The sequence below is a fragment of the Thunnus thynnus genome, chromosome 4 (genome assembly GCF_963924715.1).
Source record: "Thunnus thynnus chromosome 4, fThuThy2.1, whole genome shotgun sequence".
NCBI classification, from domain to species: domain Eukaryota; kingdom Metazoa; phylum Chordata; class Actinopteri; order Scombriformes; family Scombridae; genus Thunnus; species Thunnus thynnus.
Window position 1 is genome coordinate 8625653 of NC_089520.1, and position 15040 is coordinate 8640692.

General features: G+C 38.7%; 2 protein-coding genes across 4 annotated transcripts in view; one reads left to right on the forward strand and one right to left on the reverse strand.

Moving 5' to 3' along the window:
• cenpp (centromere protein P) overlaps positions 1-15040 on the reverse strand; it is a 116312-nt gene that overhangs the window by 85121 nt on the left and 16151 nt on the right. The gene's annotated exons all lie outside the window — the stretch shown is intronic.
• ogna (osteoglycin, paralog a) lies at positions 5237-14768 on the forward strand. Its single transcript, XM_067586437.1, has 6 exons — positions 5237-5680; positions 8279-8342; positions 9563-9727; positions 10937-11139; positions 12060-12152; positions 12403-14768. The coding sequence occupies exons 1-6, from the start codon at positions 5525-5527 to the stop codon at positions 12571-12573; spliced, it is 852 nt and encodes a 283-aa protein (XP_067442538.1). The 5' UTR covers positions 5237-5524; the 3' UTR covers positions 12574-14768.

The following is a 15040-nucleotide window of genomic DNA, read 5'->3' on the forward strand; positions in this document are numbered from 1 at the left end:
CACTACATTTTTTTTTTTTTTTTGCCATTTTCCAATAATTCTGTTTTTGATTCAATTTTGGCATTTTTGTGTTTATCATATTAGCTGTTATTTATTGATGTGTTATTGCCTGTACAGCACTTCATAACTCTTTTGAAAAGCAAGCCTGTAGAAGTCTGATACATATTAAACCATAGAGATTAATTGATTACAGAGATGAACAGCTGAGATATGACTTGTCCAGAATGTTCTCACAATATCTTTCAGGAATCATTGTTCTGATTAGAGTTCATTCAGACCACTAAGAACCTATTCACCTTTTTGTATCATCCTTAGTAGCATTTTCATTCTATTATATTCTTCAAAAATCAATTAAGTCAAATAGGACATTTCATCTTTTACCTGACAATTTATTGGCTGTCAAAGCTATAATATAATATAAAATGTCTAAAAATGACAAGACTTACGTTTGTAATTTTTAATCAAGATAACAGTCCATCATTTGGTCGCCTGAAAATGGCATCATACCCCCTCTACCAAAGAGAATATATGCACTAGATGCATACATCAGCATTGTGGTTGTTGCCGATGCATGCATCTTGTGCACGTATTCTCTTTGGTAGAGGGGGTATGACATCATTGTCAGGCGACCAAAGAGTATACACCTACAAGATAACACTGGCTACCAAAGAGTATACGCATACAAGATAATACGTCGGCATCGTGGTTGTCCACCAGAAACTGTCATAAATTTACTTTTATTCAGTTTTAAGCCACATTTTTACGACAAATTTTCCACTATACCTTTTAACCTGATGAAGGATTTTAGTCATCGGACATCTGGATCTTAAGTTATCAGAGAAACAAGCTGAGCAAACGTTGGCAGCAGCTCAGCTAGCAGCCCCTCCTTGACATCCTGTGCCCACTGCGTCGGAGTAAACACCAATTTTTTTATGTGAAACTACTTTATTCAGTGATTTTACCTGTTTTAATCACGAGTCTGTTTGTTCTGGAGTGGAGGAGACCACTGCAGATAATTCACCTCCCAGTAAAAAACTGAATGATGAACACTGAAATAATGCTAACCCGGAGAAGCTGGTTGTTTAACAATGAAGACAACAACTCCCATGATCCCACACTACTTCACAATATCATCAAATTCCATCTTTTGTTATTGTTTTGATTGAGAGACCCCTAGCAGCAGAAATTACATATTGTGGGTTTAACCATTTTAGAGCAAAGTGCCATGGCCTCAAACTTGGTGCTGATTTTCATCATGGCACCTTCACATCTGGCTGCAAACTGCCACAATTTTCACCAAAGGTTGTAGTCACAAACTTTGCGGAATCGTTCATGACTTAGGGTAAGCTGGACTGTGAGATCATCAGGTGGATTAGTGCAGTGTCAGCAGTAATGCTGACGTTGTACCAGATTGTCATTGTGAAAAAGATGCTGAGGCTAAAGGTGAAGCCCTCAATTTACCAGTCAATCTACATTTTAATCATTATCTGCATAAGATAAGAGCTTGGAGAAGCTTGGAGAAGAACAGCTGTTTCTTCACATTGACAGAAGGCAATTGAGGTGTATTGGGGATCTGGTGAGGATGCTTCCTTCTGGAGGCTTTCTGGAGATGTCCAACCAGGAGGAGACCCACAATATATAATATATATTCCATCTGGTCTGGGAACACATCAGAATCCCCCACCAAAAGCTGGAGGATGTGGCTGGGGAGAAGAACATCTGGGTGACCTTACTTAGCCTGCTGCCATTGTGCCCAGGATAACCAGCAAAAAATGTATGGATGAATGATTTTTATGATTATTTACCCTCACTGTGGTCATTTGGGTAAGGTCAGTCAATGAAAATACAGCCAGTAGGCCTCAAACGACTGTAAGGCTGAACCGACTAGAGGGTGCTGTTGGGACATCATTCTGATGTCAAGCCAGGCATCCATTCTTCTGTTTGTTTTTGTGTCCAACCCTGTGGCAGGTCACTACCATGGGCACCGTCAACCGCACCTGCCATGGCATCCTCCCCATCAGAGCTGCTCTCTGGCTCGGGCGGGCCCTGCTGTGGGAATGATGTTGGTATCATATCCAAACTAGCAGCGGAGGACCAGCATGATCTTCATTAGCTGCCACTGCCATTTTCATTTTCCGTACAGTTTCTTAGCTTTTTGGCAGTGACACCAAAATTTGCCAGTAGCATGGTTTGTTTTCTCTTTGAAATTGTGAGCCCACATAACACTGCCACAAATAACAAATAATGATTTTGTAGTAGCTTACAAATTTAGTAGCATTTCCTGTTGAATGACAGCTTGTGCTGTGTGACAGCGCGCCACAGTGGATGCCCTGTAAATTACACTCTAATTGCATTTAAATGCCATAAATTTTTAAGGTGTTATTTTAAAAATTATAAAATATTTCAAAAGAATAAAATTTAAAAAAAGCCTTGTTGTGTAGATAAATAGGAAAAAAAAATCAGGCAAATTTGTGAGACCCCCCCTAAAATTTTGGTTTGAGATTCCCAGCTGTAAATTTGGGGGTCCAAGATCCCCCGGGACCCCGTATTTCACATACTGCCAAAGATTATCAGACCTAAATGTGGCTAATAGCAATGCAGATGATAAATCTCAAGGCAGATGATGTCTTCCTAAGCCTGGTATGGTAGAGGACTGTGTGGTCTTTTATATAACTGCAATGTGCATGCTCCAGTCAATTCCAATACAAAGAATAACTAACGGCCTGCTTGACTGTTAGGTCTAACAAGATTTTTATGAACAAAACCAGCATCTCCAAGGAAAAAAATCACATTTTTAACAAGATTGTCTTTGATTAATTTATTCCATGCCATTAATGATAAGTTTGAAAAGGTGCAATTCATTTGACTAAGGGAGTGTTGATGGTGGTAAAATGTGTCTCTCTTACTACACCACTATTTCACAACTAATCACCTACTCCACTGATTAAAATTAAAATAAAGACTGAACAAAATGGCTGTTGGTGCATCGCTCTACCTGTGAAGTTATAGAGTATAAGACAACTAAATGACTTTTACATATCAGAAAGCAGAACAGAAAGTCAGTTAGAGACTGAGTTAAAATGTTCAAAGATGAGAAGCATCTGAACTTGAGAACAACATTCTCATTCCAGTCACCTCAAAATCGGGAAGGAAGCAATAAGGAAACCAAATGCTACTGCTGGAGGGACTGGCCTGGTCGTCACAGATTTTGGCTGTGCTTCTGACAAGACAATTTTATTCAAGCAGGACACTGATTTAAAACTAAGCTCTAGGTACAGTGAAAGATATGTGAACCACAAGAACCTCTTTAAAGGGACCCTAAAACCTCTTCAGTGTCCATCAAAACACTCAAAATTTGAAAGACCTTGGAACCTCCTCAATTACAACTAAAACCTACTAAAGGACAAGAACCTCCAAAAGCAACCGAAGAAACTCCTCAGTGACACTTGAACATCCATTAGGGACCCTACAGCATCCTTCAGATTCCCTAAACAATGTAAAGATTGGTGAAAAGAGAAGAAAACCCAATAAAGTGTTGTTGTTCGACCAACAGCCTCCAGAACAGCTTTTGGACACTTTGTCATGGATTCTCCAAGTCTGTGAAACTGAAGGATGAATGCTATGCTTTCAAAAAATATTCCCTCATTTGGTGTTTTGATGGCGGTGGAGAGCACTGTCTAACACATTACTTCAAAATCTCCTGTTGGTGTTCAACTGCCTAAAGGACCCCTAAAATCTCCTAGGAGAACATTAGATCCATTTCAGTGGCCTTCAGAACCTCCCAAAGTACCCAAGGACCTCCTTGACCCATATTTGTTGTGATATATAAAATATATCATAAAATGAGTAGTTAAAATCTCTCAATCTGATGCGGGCCTTGAAGCAGGAGAGATAATGTCCGTAAGTGAGAACAAACATGACAGCTCTCTCCAGAACTACTGACAACCAAAGCTCAGTGTCTGAAGACGGTGGAGAAGCATCCTCACCACACCAAGCAATGCATCTCCTAACAAAATCAGTGGGCCTAATGTTATGGCAAGCACTTTGCATCGTGACCCCAGTGATGGTGGACAGTTTTTCCATGGGTGTAAAATTAATGGGAACGTTCAAATTAATGTGAATGAACTCTGGTTAGAGCAGCAATTAGCTTGAATGTTAGTTTAGCAGTTTACTAACATTGCATAGCAATGACAGGCAGTTATTTAATAAACTGTTTTCATTTGATTGTGTCTATAATTTTTATATTGTAATATTTGGTAAGCAATATCTCACTCCTCGCGGTGGTATATTGTGATCATACCACAGCAAAGGGGGTTGTCTCCACTGCGCATCAGGCCGAACAATGCCCCTTAGCTATGATATAATCACAATGTACAACAGCCAGTCATGAGATAATGCTTAAATAATGCATAAAGACTGAACAAAAAACAGGAACACACTCAACCAATCTACCACAGCTCATATTGAATGTATTCCTTCTTAAAGTTCTAAATATAAAGTTCTAAATATTTAAAGACAGTATTTGACCTTGAAGTGAAAAGGACTTTATGATGATTCATGGGAACCATGCAAATTACAACATTTGGATAAAACTAGTCCTGTATCACACACTTTCTGCATTTTAGTTTTGTCTGTATAACTATGTATGCACATTAAGTTCAATTGTTCTGTCTTCATATTAGCTGAGAAAGCATTTCTTTTCCAATACATATGTCATTGGTTGATAATTTGAAGGCGTATTTGCTTTTCAGGGGACAGCTTGAGAGAATCTTAAGTGGTGACAAAACCCTCCCTCAAGCTAAATGTGACGAAACTAGCCACTGAGTAAAATCAACCATAAGATGAAACATCAGAGGAACCATCCAGAAAGAACAGCACATTCAACTACTGGTCACTCCAAAGTCATCACATCAATTCCAGCCTATAATCAATGTCTGTCTAACTGCTGCTAAATGTGTTTTCTGACCAACTGCTGAGAGAAGAACAGGGCCAGTGAAGTTAAAAAAAACACTCATCCAGACTAATGAAAGATAGGTTGGTTATTACCAGTCATTACTGAGTGGTTGGGCAGAGACCACAGACATTCCTCCTGACAAAACACACTCACACTGTGGTTGTCAACTTTCAGTTTTCTGCTTTCACTGCAGTTTTACTGTGCTTATTTTTCTCATATACACATTTAAGTGACATTTAACAGAAAAAAATCAACACTTTATTCTCTCTTTGAATCTGTCTTTTTTCATATTTGCTTCTTTTTTTTTCTTTTATTGTATCTGCCTCTGTGTCCATTGTCTGTGTGTTTCTCTCCCCTTCTCCCGGCAGATGGATGGTGGGTGGTCAGGTAAGGGTTAAGTGCTCTGCTCTATAAATTCTGCTTTAAGAGACTGCTGGAAGCTACTGGTTCAGCCTTTAAATACAGTCATTTGACACATCCCGACAGGGGCTCGTAGCAGAGAGCATCTGCTGACCCAAACTCAGGCTTTAAGGCAAGTTCGTGTGTCAGTGTCACACTGCTTTGGACGGCATGAAGGCTCTGTTATTCACCTGTATGCTGGTGCCGTGGCTGGTGGCTGCCTCGGCCAGGAGGTTTGACCAGGACTCACAGCTGATACCGGGATCTCTACCTGGCAGGGAGCTGAACAGATACTTCAGTGAGCATTTGAAATCAAGGAGGGCTAGGGTAAGAATATTTATTATTTACAATGTGCCTCTCTGCCAAAAAATGTTCCCTTAAATAACTGCATAAATGCATTTATTAAAAGTATACTAAAAGTATACTTAACTTTACTAATTTGTTCAAGCTTGAGCACATTTACTGCAGTAGTCCAATGTCAATCCAATGTCAAGACAATCTTTACACTTGTGGTCACTGTTACATAATAATTCATGGTGATTTAAAGACAAATTCATTAAGACAAATAAAAAATATGCATCTTGTGTATCGAATTAAATGAAAAGGGAAAAAAAATAATTCTGCTTATGTTACAGTAAATACGAGCATGGACACACACCATGATTTTGGTCAGACCAAACAAATTTCTCTTAGAGGGACAGTTTAAGACAAGATCATAAAAGATTTTTAAAAACAAGCGATAAGATAAAATATAAGATTAGACTCAGCCAATCCCCATGGGAGGACTTAAGTCATGTTTAATAGTTGGCAATTTGAAGATCCATAATCCAGCCACATGATTCAAAAAGATAATAATCCACTTCATCGTTTAGTCACTTAATTTGTTTTTTCTTACTTGGTAATGACAGAATCTGTTAGCACTTGACCATCGTCCTCATTCATCATGCTCACAGTTTCAATACACACACACACAAACACCTTGCTGTGTCTAACCTGTTATTTTACCCGACCAAACCCTGAATCAACCACGCTAACCCTCGACTAACCACACTAACCTCTTCAAGAAATATTTGGATAAGCCAAAACCAAACTCTGGTCTGGTTCCTCCTTCGGGGAAATGCTGGCAGGAAGTGAAAAACCCACAAACAATTCAGAAAACAGTTGGGAGAGAAATAAGTGTAAGAGAATACGTCTATGAAATGTAACTTGAGTTTTAATGAGTAAATACTTAATTTGGGACCAGCTGTTTTTCATACAAGACTGTTAGTGCCAGACACTTCAGAGGCAGGCCTCATATTTCCTCGTTTTGATTGGTTTGAGTTAAGAGACCCTGCAGCAGGGTTGGGGTTGGTATTTTGCTTAGGGATACTTTGATTGGTTGCAGCCACTCAAGGGGACTGGACACAGGTCTCAATGATGGAGGATAAACTAACCAACCATTAGACCAGTAGATGTTGGATTCCAGCTTGGATTAGCTATGTGTTTACTGGTGACAGATTAGTTCCCAGCAGATAACCTTTCAGATTCATGAGCTTAGTGGTGAATGGCTTATTGATGATCCAAGCTACCCAGCCAAAGATGTGAATTTTCCAGGAGCTGTCCACAGGCCCATAACTCCTCAGGATGAAGGATGAAATTTATCACAACCTGCAAAGGTCTCAAAGCTTCTGGGGTAATGGGCTAAAAATGTACAAAACCTTGAAACTAACCTATTTCTTATTGGCTCCTATATGACAGCATTACAACACTGTTACACAGGCTTTACTTTATAAAACCTGATCATGGGTCACTGTGAGTACAAGGCATTTCTGAAAGATGAATTGACCAGGCAGTGATGCTTATCCACGAGAGCTGATTATCAGTGACAGATATCAGAGCCAGCAACTCAGGACAACAGTGAAAATCAAAAAGTCATACCACACAGTAAAAAAAGAGACTATTTCTTCAACACTGCAGCTGACAAATAACTAGAATCATGCACACTGCACCAGTTAAGGCTGTGGAAAGTTGTCCACCAGTAGCCAGCTGCAAAAACATAATGTGGACTGCTATAGACATTGGCTGTTTGCCAATATAGCCTGGGAATCAATTTCAGATTGTTGATAATAAACGGAGTGTGTGTTGAGAATGACAGCAGAATTATGCCACAAATTGCATCCTCCTCTTAATTTCAACTCAGACCACTGTGTTGGCACAGTGGGACACCAGATGCAGGGGCTAGAGTTGGAAAATTCTGCCTCATAGGATTAACTCCTGTACAGTGTTTTGGTGTCTAAATCTTAAGAATCATGGACCTGTTACACAAACTGGATTGTATTTCATCTTCTCACCTGCGCTGAAGCAATATGCAAGCACCAACACAAACCCTTGTCTGCTTTTTGTACACAGCGGTATTTACTGTCTGAATGCCCACTTAGCCTTAGTTTAATAGACCAAACAGCATCTGACTAAAGTTCTTGTTCTATAATAATTAACATAATGTTCAGTTACCACCCTTGCATATACAAATGATTCATAACAGTAAGACTTAATATCGCCACAGTCACTACTGCGTAAACTGTATTCTTCAAATAAAGTGGTGGCTTTACCTCGGTCTAAATGCTTGTGGCTGTGAGGGAAAGCTGTTAAACTGTCACTATTTTATCCAGTTTAACCATCATATCAAACCTCTCCAAAACCTGACCACCTTGTTTAACTGTACTGACTGAAGAACAATTAATTTAGTATTTAATCTCTTACATGTGCAATTTAGTAAGGATATTTATATAATTTTGTTTCATCTTCATTTGATTCTTACCCAAAATATATGCTTACAATGTGTAAGCAAATTTCCAAAGCTGACTTCCCAACTTTGGTAATGTTTATGTTTTGCTCTACTCAATGAGCAGGCCACTGTATATGAACAGGTTGTGTTTTCTCCTGCAGAGGGCGCTGCCTCCTGCTGATGAACCTGATGACGGTCCAATCTCGGAGGGAGGAGATGTCTCTGGTAAGAGGAAGACCTGTTTACCTCTGGGCAGACATGAGAGAAGCTAATTCAGTTGATAAAGGAAGTTTAAAACTGCAGGCAAATTGTTTAAGATTGCTTTGACACCATTTGTTTATGGTTTGAGGGTCTGAAAAAGACAGTCAAAGACAAACTACAGATTTCTTAGAACAAGTTAGTCAGGGTTGTGTTGGGTTTGAACTCAGGAGCACATGTTGGTAAACAGCAATTACAGCCCGGGTGATTACCTCTAAAGACTTGAGGCATACTACCAAAACTCAGTGTGTTTCATAATATGTATGTCAAAGACCATTTTTGTAGGGTTTGGGGAACTCACTCCCATCAAAATAGTGTTATTGTGCTTACCAAGGTTTTACAATAACGTAAGTACTTGTTCCTTTAGATTAGGTTAGGTTACGTTAGGGTAGGTGTGGTGAATTATGGAAAACTTGAACGTGAAAGCTAATAGCTAAGCTCCTAGTTATAGTCACATCAAGGCAAGGAGTGGCAAGTCAAATGTATTGTAGAGAACATTTAAAACAAAAACAAAAACAAGGGTTGACCGAAAGTATGTAGCTAACAGACAAAATCAAAGAAATGTTAAATTTATAGTAATAATTAAAGGAACTGAAGTGCAGTTGTAAAAGACTGGGTCTGTTAACCAGGATTTAAAAGTGGTGATAGGTGTTGAAGACCTGACAGTGAGAGGTAAACTATTCCACAGTTTGGGAGCAGCCAAGGAAAAAGCTGGGTCACATTTGGGCGTTGACTGGGAACTTGGAACAACAAGGAATAATTGATCAGAGGATCTGAGGAGTCTAAATGTAGAACAGGAACTGAGGAGATTAGAGATGTAAGCTAGTGCCAGTCCATGCAATGATTTAAAAACAAATAGAAATCTTAAAATTAATTCCATCTTTCACTTGTGACCCAGTGGAGAGAACTCAGTATAGGGGAAACATAGCCTCCCTCCTTAGTATCAGTGAGTAGTCTCGTTGCTGCATTTTGTATAGAGCTGCAATGACTAGTCAATTAATCAAAAGAAAATTAATTAACTTTGATAATCGATTGATAGCACAAGTGCCAAAAATTTGCTGGTTCCAGTAGTCAAGTCAGTTTTCCATCTTGCTTGCAACAGCTTCCCATTGACATGAATGGAAACAAAACGGTAGCAGATTATTCTGACGAAGGCTTGATGTTTGTGTGGTGCCTCTGTATTACAGACTTGCCCACCTGCCTGCTGTGTGTATGCCTGACTGGCTCAGTGTACTGTGAGGAGGTCAGTCCAGACATGACCTCTGTTCCCACCCTGCCAAAAGAGACGGCCTATCTGTATGCCCGCTTCAACAAGATCAAAAAGATCAGCGCCAAAGACTTTGCTGACATTGGTAAGTCTGAAAACTGTCTCCACCAAAATCTGTTGATTGGCCAACTAATTCTGACTAGCCATGTTATCAAAGACTGAAAGTTGGTGCCAAATGCCTGATCAGATAAGTTGTCTTGTTCTTTGAAAAAATATTTCCAGATTGAAATTCTGTACTGCATTTTATTATTTAGAGAAAGCCCTTGTATAGCTGTTTGATTTTAAAGGGGCACTACATCACTTGGACAAGTGAAGATAAGTCATAGTTAGTCCTATTCAACCTGTGAAATCAGTTGTATAATGTCTAACTCATGATTGTGTCATAGTTATGCAATCAGGAAAATCTCAGCTTTTTAGAGAATACCAATTTATAACCTGCGTTACAAACTGGATGTGTGTAGTTTGAAAGACGAGTCTAATAAAAAGACACTATGGAGTCAGGAACATTACTTTTAGTCACATTGGTGATGTGTCAGTAGGTTGGTCCACTACTTTGGTCCAGATTGAAATATCTCAGCAACTATTAGATGTATTGCCATGACATTTTGTGGTCCAAGTAGAATATATCATACTGACTATGGTAATCCCCTGATTTTTTCCTCTAGCACCACTATGAGGTTGACATGTTTGGTTTTGTTTTGGCTCAACGACTATTTAAGTGATTGCCATGTAATTGTATTTTTGTACAGATATCCATGGTGCCCACATGTAATTTGTATAGTTTAGAAGCACCGCATATGTGATGCATTTGGGGTGGCAACTTTACAAAGACACTAGCCCATGTGGCTGCACTCTGTCAGCTGGATTGATAACAAACCAAAAGTCGCTCTCCAAGAAGACTAGTTCATAAACATACATCTACAAAATATTTTTGGGCTGTCCATCTCAATAGTGTCTTGATCAAACAAGTCAGCTGGTTATCTGGTCTTCATCTTGGTCTTTAAATAGTACTACATTGTAAGAGATCTGCAATCGTCTGCAGATGGACAAAATACTGGTGGAACAATTTGACAGATGTCTCTAAAACTTGGTTGAACGGTGAAAGAACAAGAACCAGTTAACCTAAAATAGACCGTTCAAACCTGCAGGTGCTAAGGTTAGTGATGGCCAAATGGATGTAAATGTAAACTGTATTTAAAACATACCAATACTTAATGCTAAACATGCATTAAGTATTGCAACATTTATATGGTGGTATAACAATAACAGCAGTCTTTTTTCTATCTGTCAACAGTGACTCTGAAAAGGATTGACCTGACGGGGAACCTCATCTCAGAGATTGAGGACGGGGCATTCTCTAAGCTACCCCTGCTTGAGGAATTGTCTCTGGCTGAGAACAAACTGGTCAAACTTCCTATGCTCCCTCCCAAACTCACAACCTTCAATGCTAACAACAATCTCCTCAAAACCAAGGGTGTCAAAGCTAATGCTTTCAAGGTACACATCATCTCTCATTTTTTTCAATATGTCCCAACCTAAACTAAAAGGATAGGGATTGGGGCAAGTAAAGGCTTTTTTTTTTTTTTTTAATAAATGATCAGAACTATTTATCTATCATTAGCGAGTAGTCTGCAGAGATATGAACAAATAAACTAAAGCCTCAATGAAATACCAAAACGGACATTGAGCCATGTGAGCTGTGCTCACTTTCTTCATGCTGAAGATAAAGACTGGCTGTCCAAATCCTGTCTTGTGAATCTCCTTTCTGTGCAAATATTATACAACATGCAACAAGATACTATGCAACAACACTTTAGATTATTGTACAACATATTATAAGAAGCGATTACGGGAAAGCTTGGATGGAGCCTATATTTTCTTACCGCAGAGCTTTCATACATCTTAATTATTTAGCTCAATAGCTTAACATTTTGGGAAATACAATAATTTTCAAGAGTAAGATGAGAAGATTGAAGTCTGTGGTTTAAGGGGGAATCACATATTGCAACTATCTGTTGAGGAACAATAGTTTACATCCACCAAGTACTTCTGTGCAGTGTCTCCAGTTTCCCCAACCATTGCCCGTCCCCCAACGGGACCACCCGCCCAAAAGGTGTTAATTAGTGACTCTTAGTGAGTGTATATGCTAAGATAACCACATCCAGACTTTCGCTTCATACTTAATGGACAAACGTGAGCTTGATATCAATCTTTTCATCTCACTCACAAAAAGAAAACTCCCAAGATATTAACAGATCTATATAACTGTTGTCACTACTATTCCCAAAGTATATCTAGTTTAAACAGTGTGTTCATTACAGTCGGGTATGCTGTATACAGTATACTTGCAAATACACAACTAAAAACAACTGTTTAATGAACTGGGTCTCCACTGTGTACATTTTTTCCCCTAACAGAAATTGACCAAGCTGATCAACCTGTACCTGGCCGAGAACCAGCTGGAAGCTGTTCCACACATCCCAGAGAGCGTTAGGATCTTACATCTACAGGTTTGTATATTTTACTGACAAAATAAACATGAATAAATTGACTTCAGAAACTACTGGCATCCTCTAATTGCTATACAAGTTACTGTGTTATAGATTTAATTTAAAATGGATTACATTCATAAATTTTTGCCACAGTTTAGTGAGATTGTCATCAAGATTACAGTATTACACGCCCTGAGGATGGATGACTCTGTCAGCTAAGATGTTACTCTGTTACATTCTCAATATTCTCAATTTTCATTTCCTCCAGAACAACAACATCACTGAGGTCAACACAGACACCTTCTGTAGGTCCAATGACACCTACTACCTACGACCAAGCCTCAGTGAGGTCCGTATGGATGGCAACCCCGTGGTATTGTCTAAATATCCTGACAGCTTCACTTGTATGAAGGTACTGCCTGTCGGACGGTACCGCTGAGGAGGCAGAAACTTTACTGTAGCCCCTTCGATGCTGATGGAGCAGTTTTCCCACAACAGAGTGCTGGGGGGATACCGCGACGTTCTGGATTTTGGGGCACTGGTCCCATGATTGGGATAAAGGTGTCAACATTTTTACTTCAGTAAACCTACAAACAGCTTCTGACACTGTCAGGTCAAAATGAAAGTAAAGGTCTAGAATTGAAGGCATTTCTCTACTTATCTAATGGCCTTCATCAGTTCTACTGACTGGTGGGGCGTATCAGGCATTTAAACTTCTGCAAGAAGTTGCACAAGAGAGTTCTTGAGAGTCATCAGAGTCACATGAATTGGTGCAAAACCATCCAAGAAGATGTGTGAAGTCTTCAATATGCTCCAAACAAACTATTTCGTCTGACCCCATCTTAAGTCAAGTGTTTCTACCTGTTCTGAAAAGCCTGCCATCATAGCCCCATCCTGGCTGCACCTGATTGCCTTGCTCCGTACAAAGCTTGTCCAACACAGCCATTGATTCAGCCATCTGAAATGGGGCTTCAGATGCTATTAAATGATTTGACACACTTTGTTTGAAGCATACTGAGGCCTTGACACTGGGACTGTAAGTGGCAGATGGCCTAAATGGTTTAGGCCACTTGCTCAGAAGACACCACAGGTGAGGGGCCTTCTGAGTGTCTTTTTCATGCCAGTAGAACTTACGTAACCCATTGAATGAGTGGAGAAGCGTCAGCACCTCTAAAACTACAGTCCAATTAATCGTTTCATTTCGACCTGACGCTGTGGTACCTGGATGAATGAAACTAATCTACACAGACAGCTTGTGACATTGAACTAACACACACCTGCAGCCAAAAGCCAACAGGTTTGCTTGAAAGTATTACTATTAGTTTAAAACACAAAAGGTCAATGTTTTCACAGTCTTTGTGAAATGAATTATAAAATAAGTATTTTGTTGCAATAAGTAACTATTATTCCCCCCCCCCAAAAAAAATCAAGATATTGCTGCAAATTTCCAGATATCCTTACTGCTTTTCCAGACTTAAACAAGTATCTTCAACAAGTGTAAAATCTCTCATCTCAAGATTTTACACTAAATTAACAACAAAATGTTTCAGAATACCACACCAAGTAAAATATGTCCAACAGCTGCGGACCCACATGTTTTTATAGCCTTGCAAATTTAGATTACAGTTTTCATCTCACTCAAGGGGCATTCCATCTGGACAGACGTCACTGCAACAATAATATATGACTGAACTGCAAATTTTGATTATAAGCATTAATAGTAGTGAATGTGAGACTTTGGCTGGCATTGAACTGAACACATTCCAACAATATCAAAAGTTTTCACAACTGAATGAAAATGTTAATGTAGTTAATGTAAGAAATGAGGAATGTTTTTAGATGTTTTTGCTAAACCACATCCCAATAATAGTATTTTTGCAGTGAATATTTTACAAAATCCTTGTGTCAGTAGGAATAAAACAGAATTTAAGTACTTTCAGTCATAAAAAAGGAATACTTGATCCGTGCAGGTTGATTCTTAGTCTTATTTTCTTCAACTGAAGCTTGTAACATGACAGTGAAAAAAAGTTTCTAATATGGCACTTAAAGGAGCCTATGAACATTGTGAGCATTTCTCATTACATGAATTGTATGTTGCTTGGAGATTTCTTACATATCAGACTGTTGATCCCAGCTAACTCAGAAATCTTATCATTAGGTTGTCTTGAAATGTCAGCAGGAATAGTCTGTAAATACTTTTTTCATCAAATGTCTCTGAAAAATGACTAGAAATGAACACAATTGGCTTTGCCATTGTGTGAATTAATTTGACTTTTAATTATACCATTAAATGACTCTCCATAAGGGCAATGACCATGTAAACTTATCCACCTGCAGGCTTTCTTAAGTACTGTGTGACCTATCATCACTTACTTTTTTTAATTTATAGACTCCAGTTAAAGTGAACTGGGGAACAATGTATCTATGAACTATAGTAATGTGAAAGTTACTCTTCTATATTTTGTCTTCTTTTAAAATGTCTTGCTTGTGTCCCTAACTCTTCCCTTCCAGTAATAAAATTTACTTTAGAAATTATTACTTATGTGAATAAGACAGTGGTGTACAGGAAGATGTGTATGTGACATGGCTTTTTGTTTAAGATGTTTTAATAAAGTTAAACTTTTTTAATTAAAATGTGTTTGGAATCATTGTTTGAGTCTGCTTCACATGTAGGGAGTGTTAATTCTAAGCCTAAAGTATAAGTTCTGGCAAAAAAAGGTTGGATTTACACTTGATGCACAGGGTTGTAGCGGTGGTTATGGCAGTGCAGTTGTAAATATTTACAGCATAGTTTTTTATTAATAGTTTAGCTTTGGATTTTATCCCTTGATAGCACCACCACAAAACTCAATATTTATAGTTTATATATTGTGTCCTTCACTTTGCCATATACTGAATAGTGACAA

Bases quoted from the DNA above. Each gene is read 5' to 3' on its own strand.
- ogna (XM_067586437.1), top strand. From the start codon at position 5,525: ATGAAGGCTCTGTTATTCACCTGTATGCTGGTGCCGTGGCTGGTGGCT. The intron at 8,343-9,562 runs GTAAGAGGAAGA...TCTGTATTACAG, and splicing joins GGAGGGAGGAGATGTCTCTG to ACTTGCCCACCTGCCTGCTG. The intron at 11,140-12,059 runs GTACACATCATC...TTCCCCTAACAG, and splicing joins TCAAAGCTAATGCTTTCAAG to AAATTGACCAAGCTGATCAA.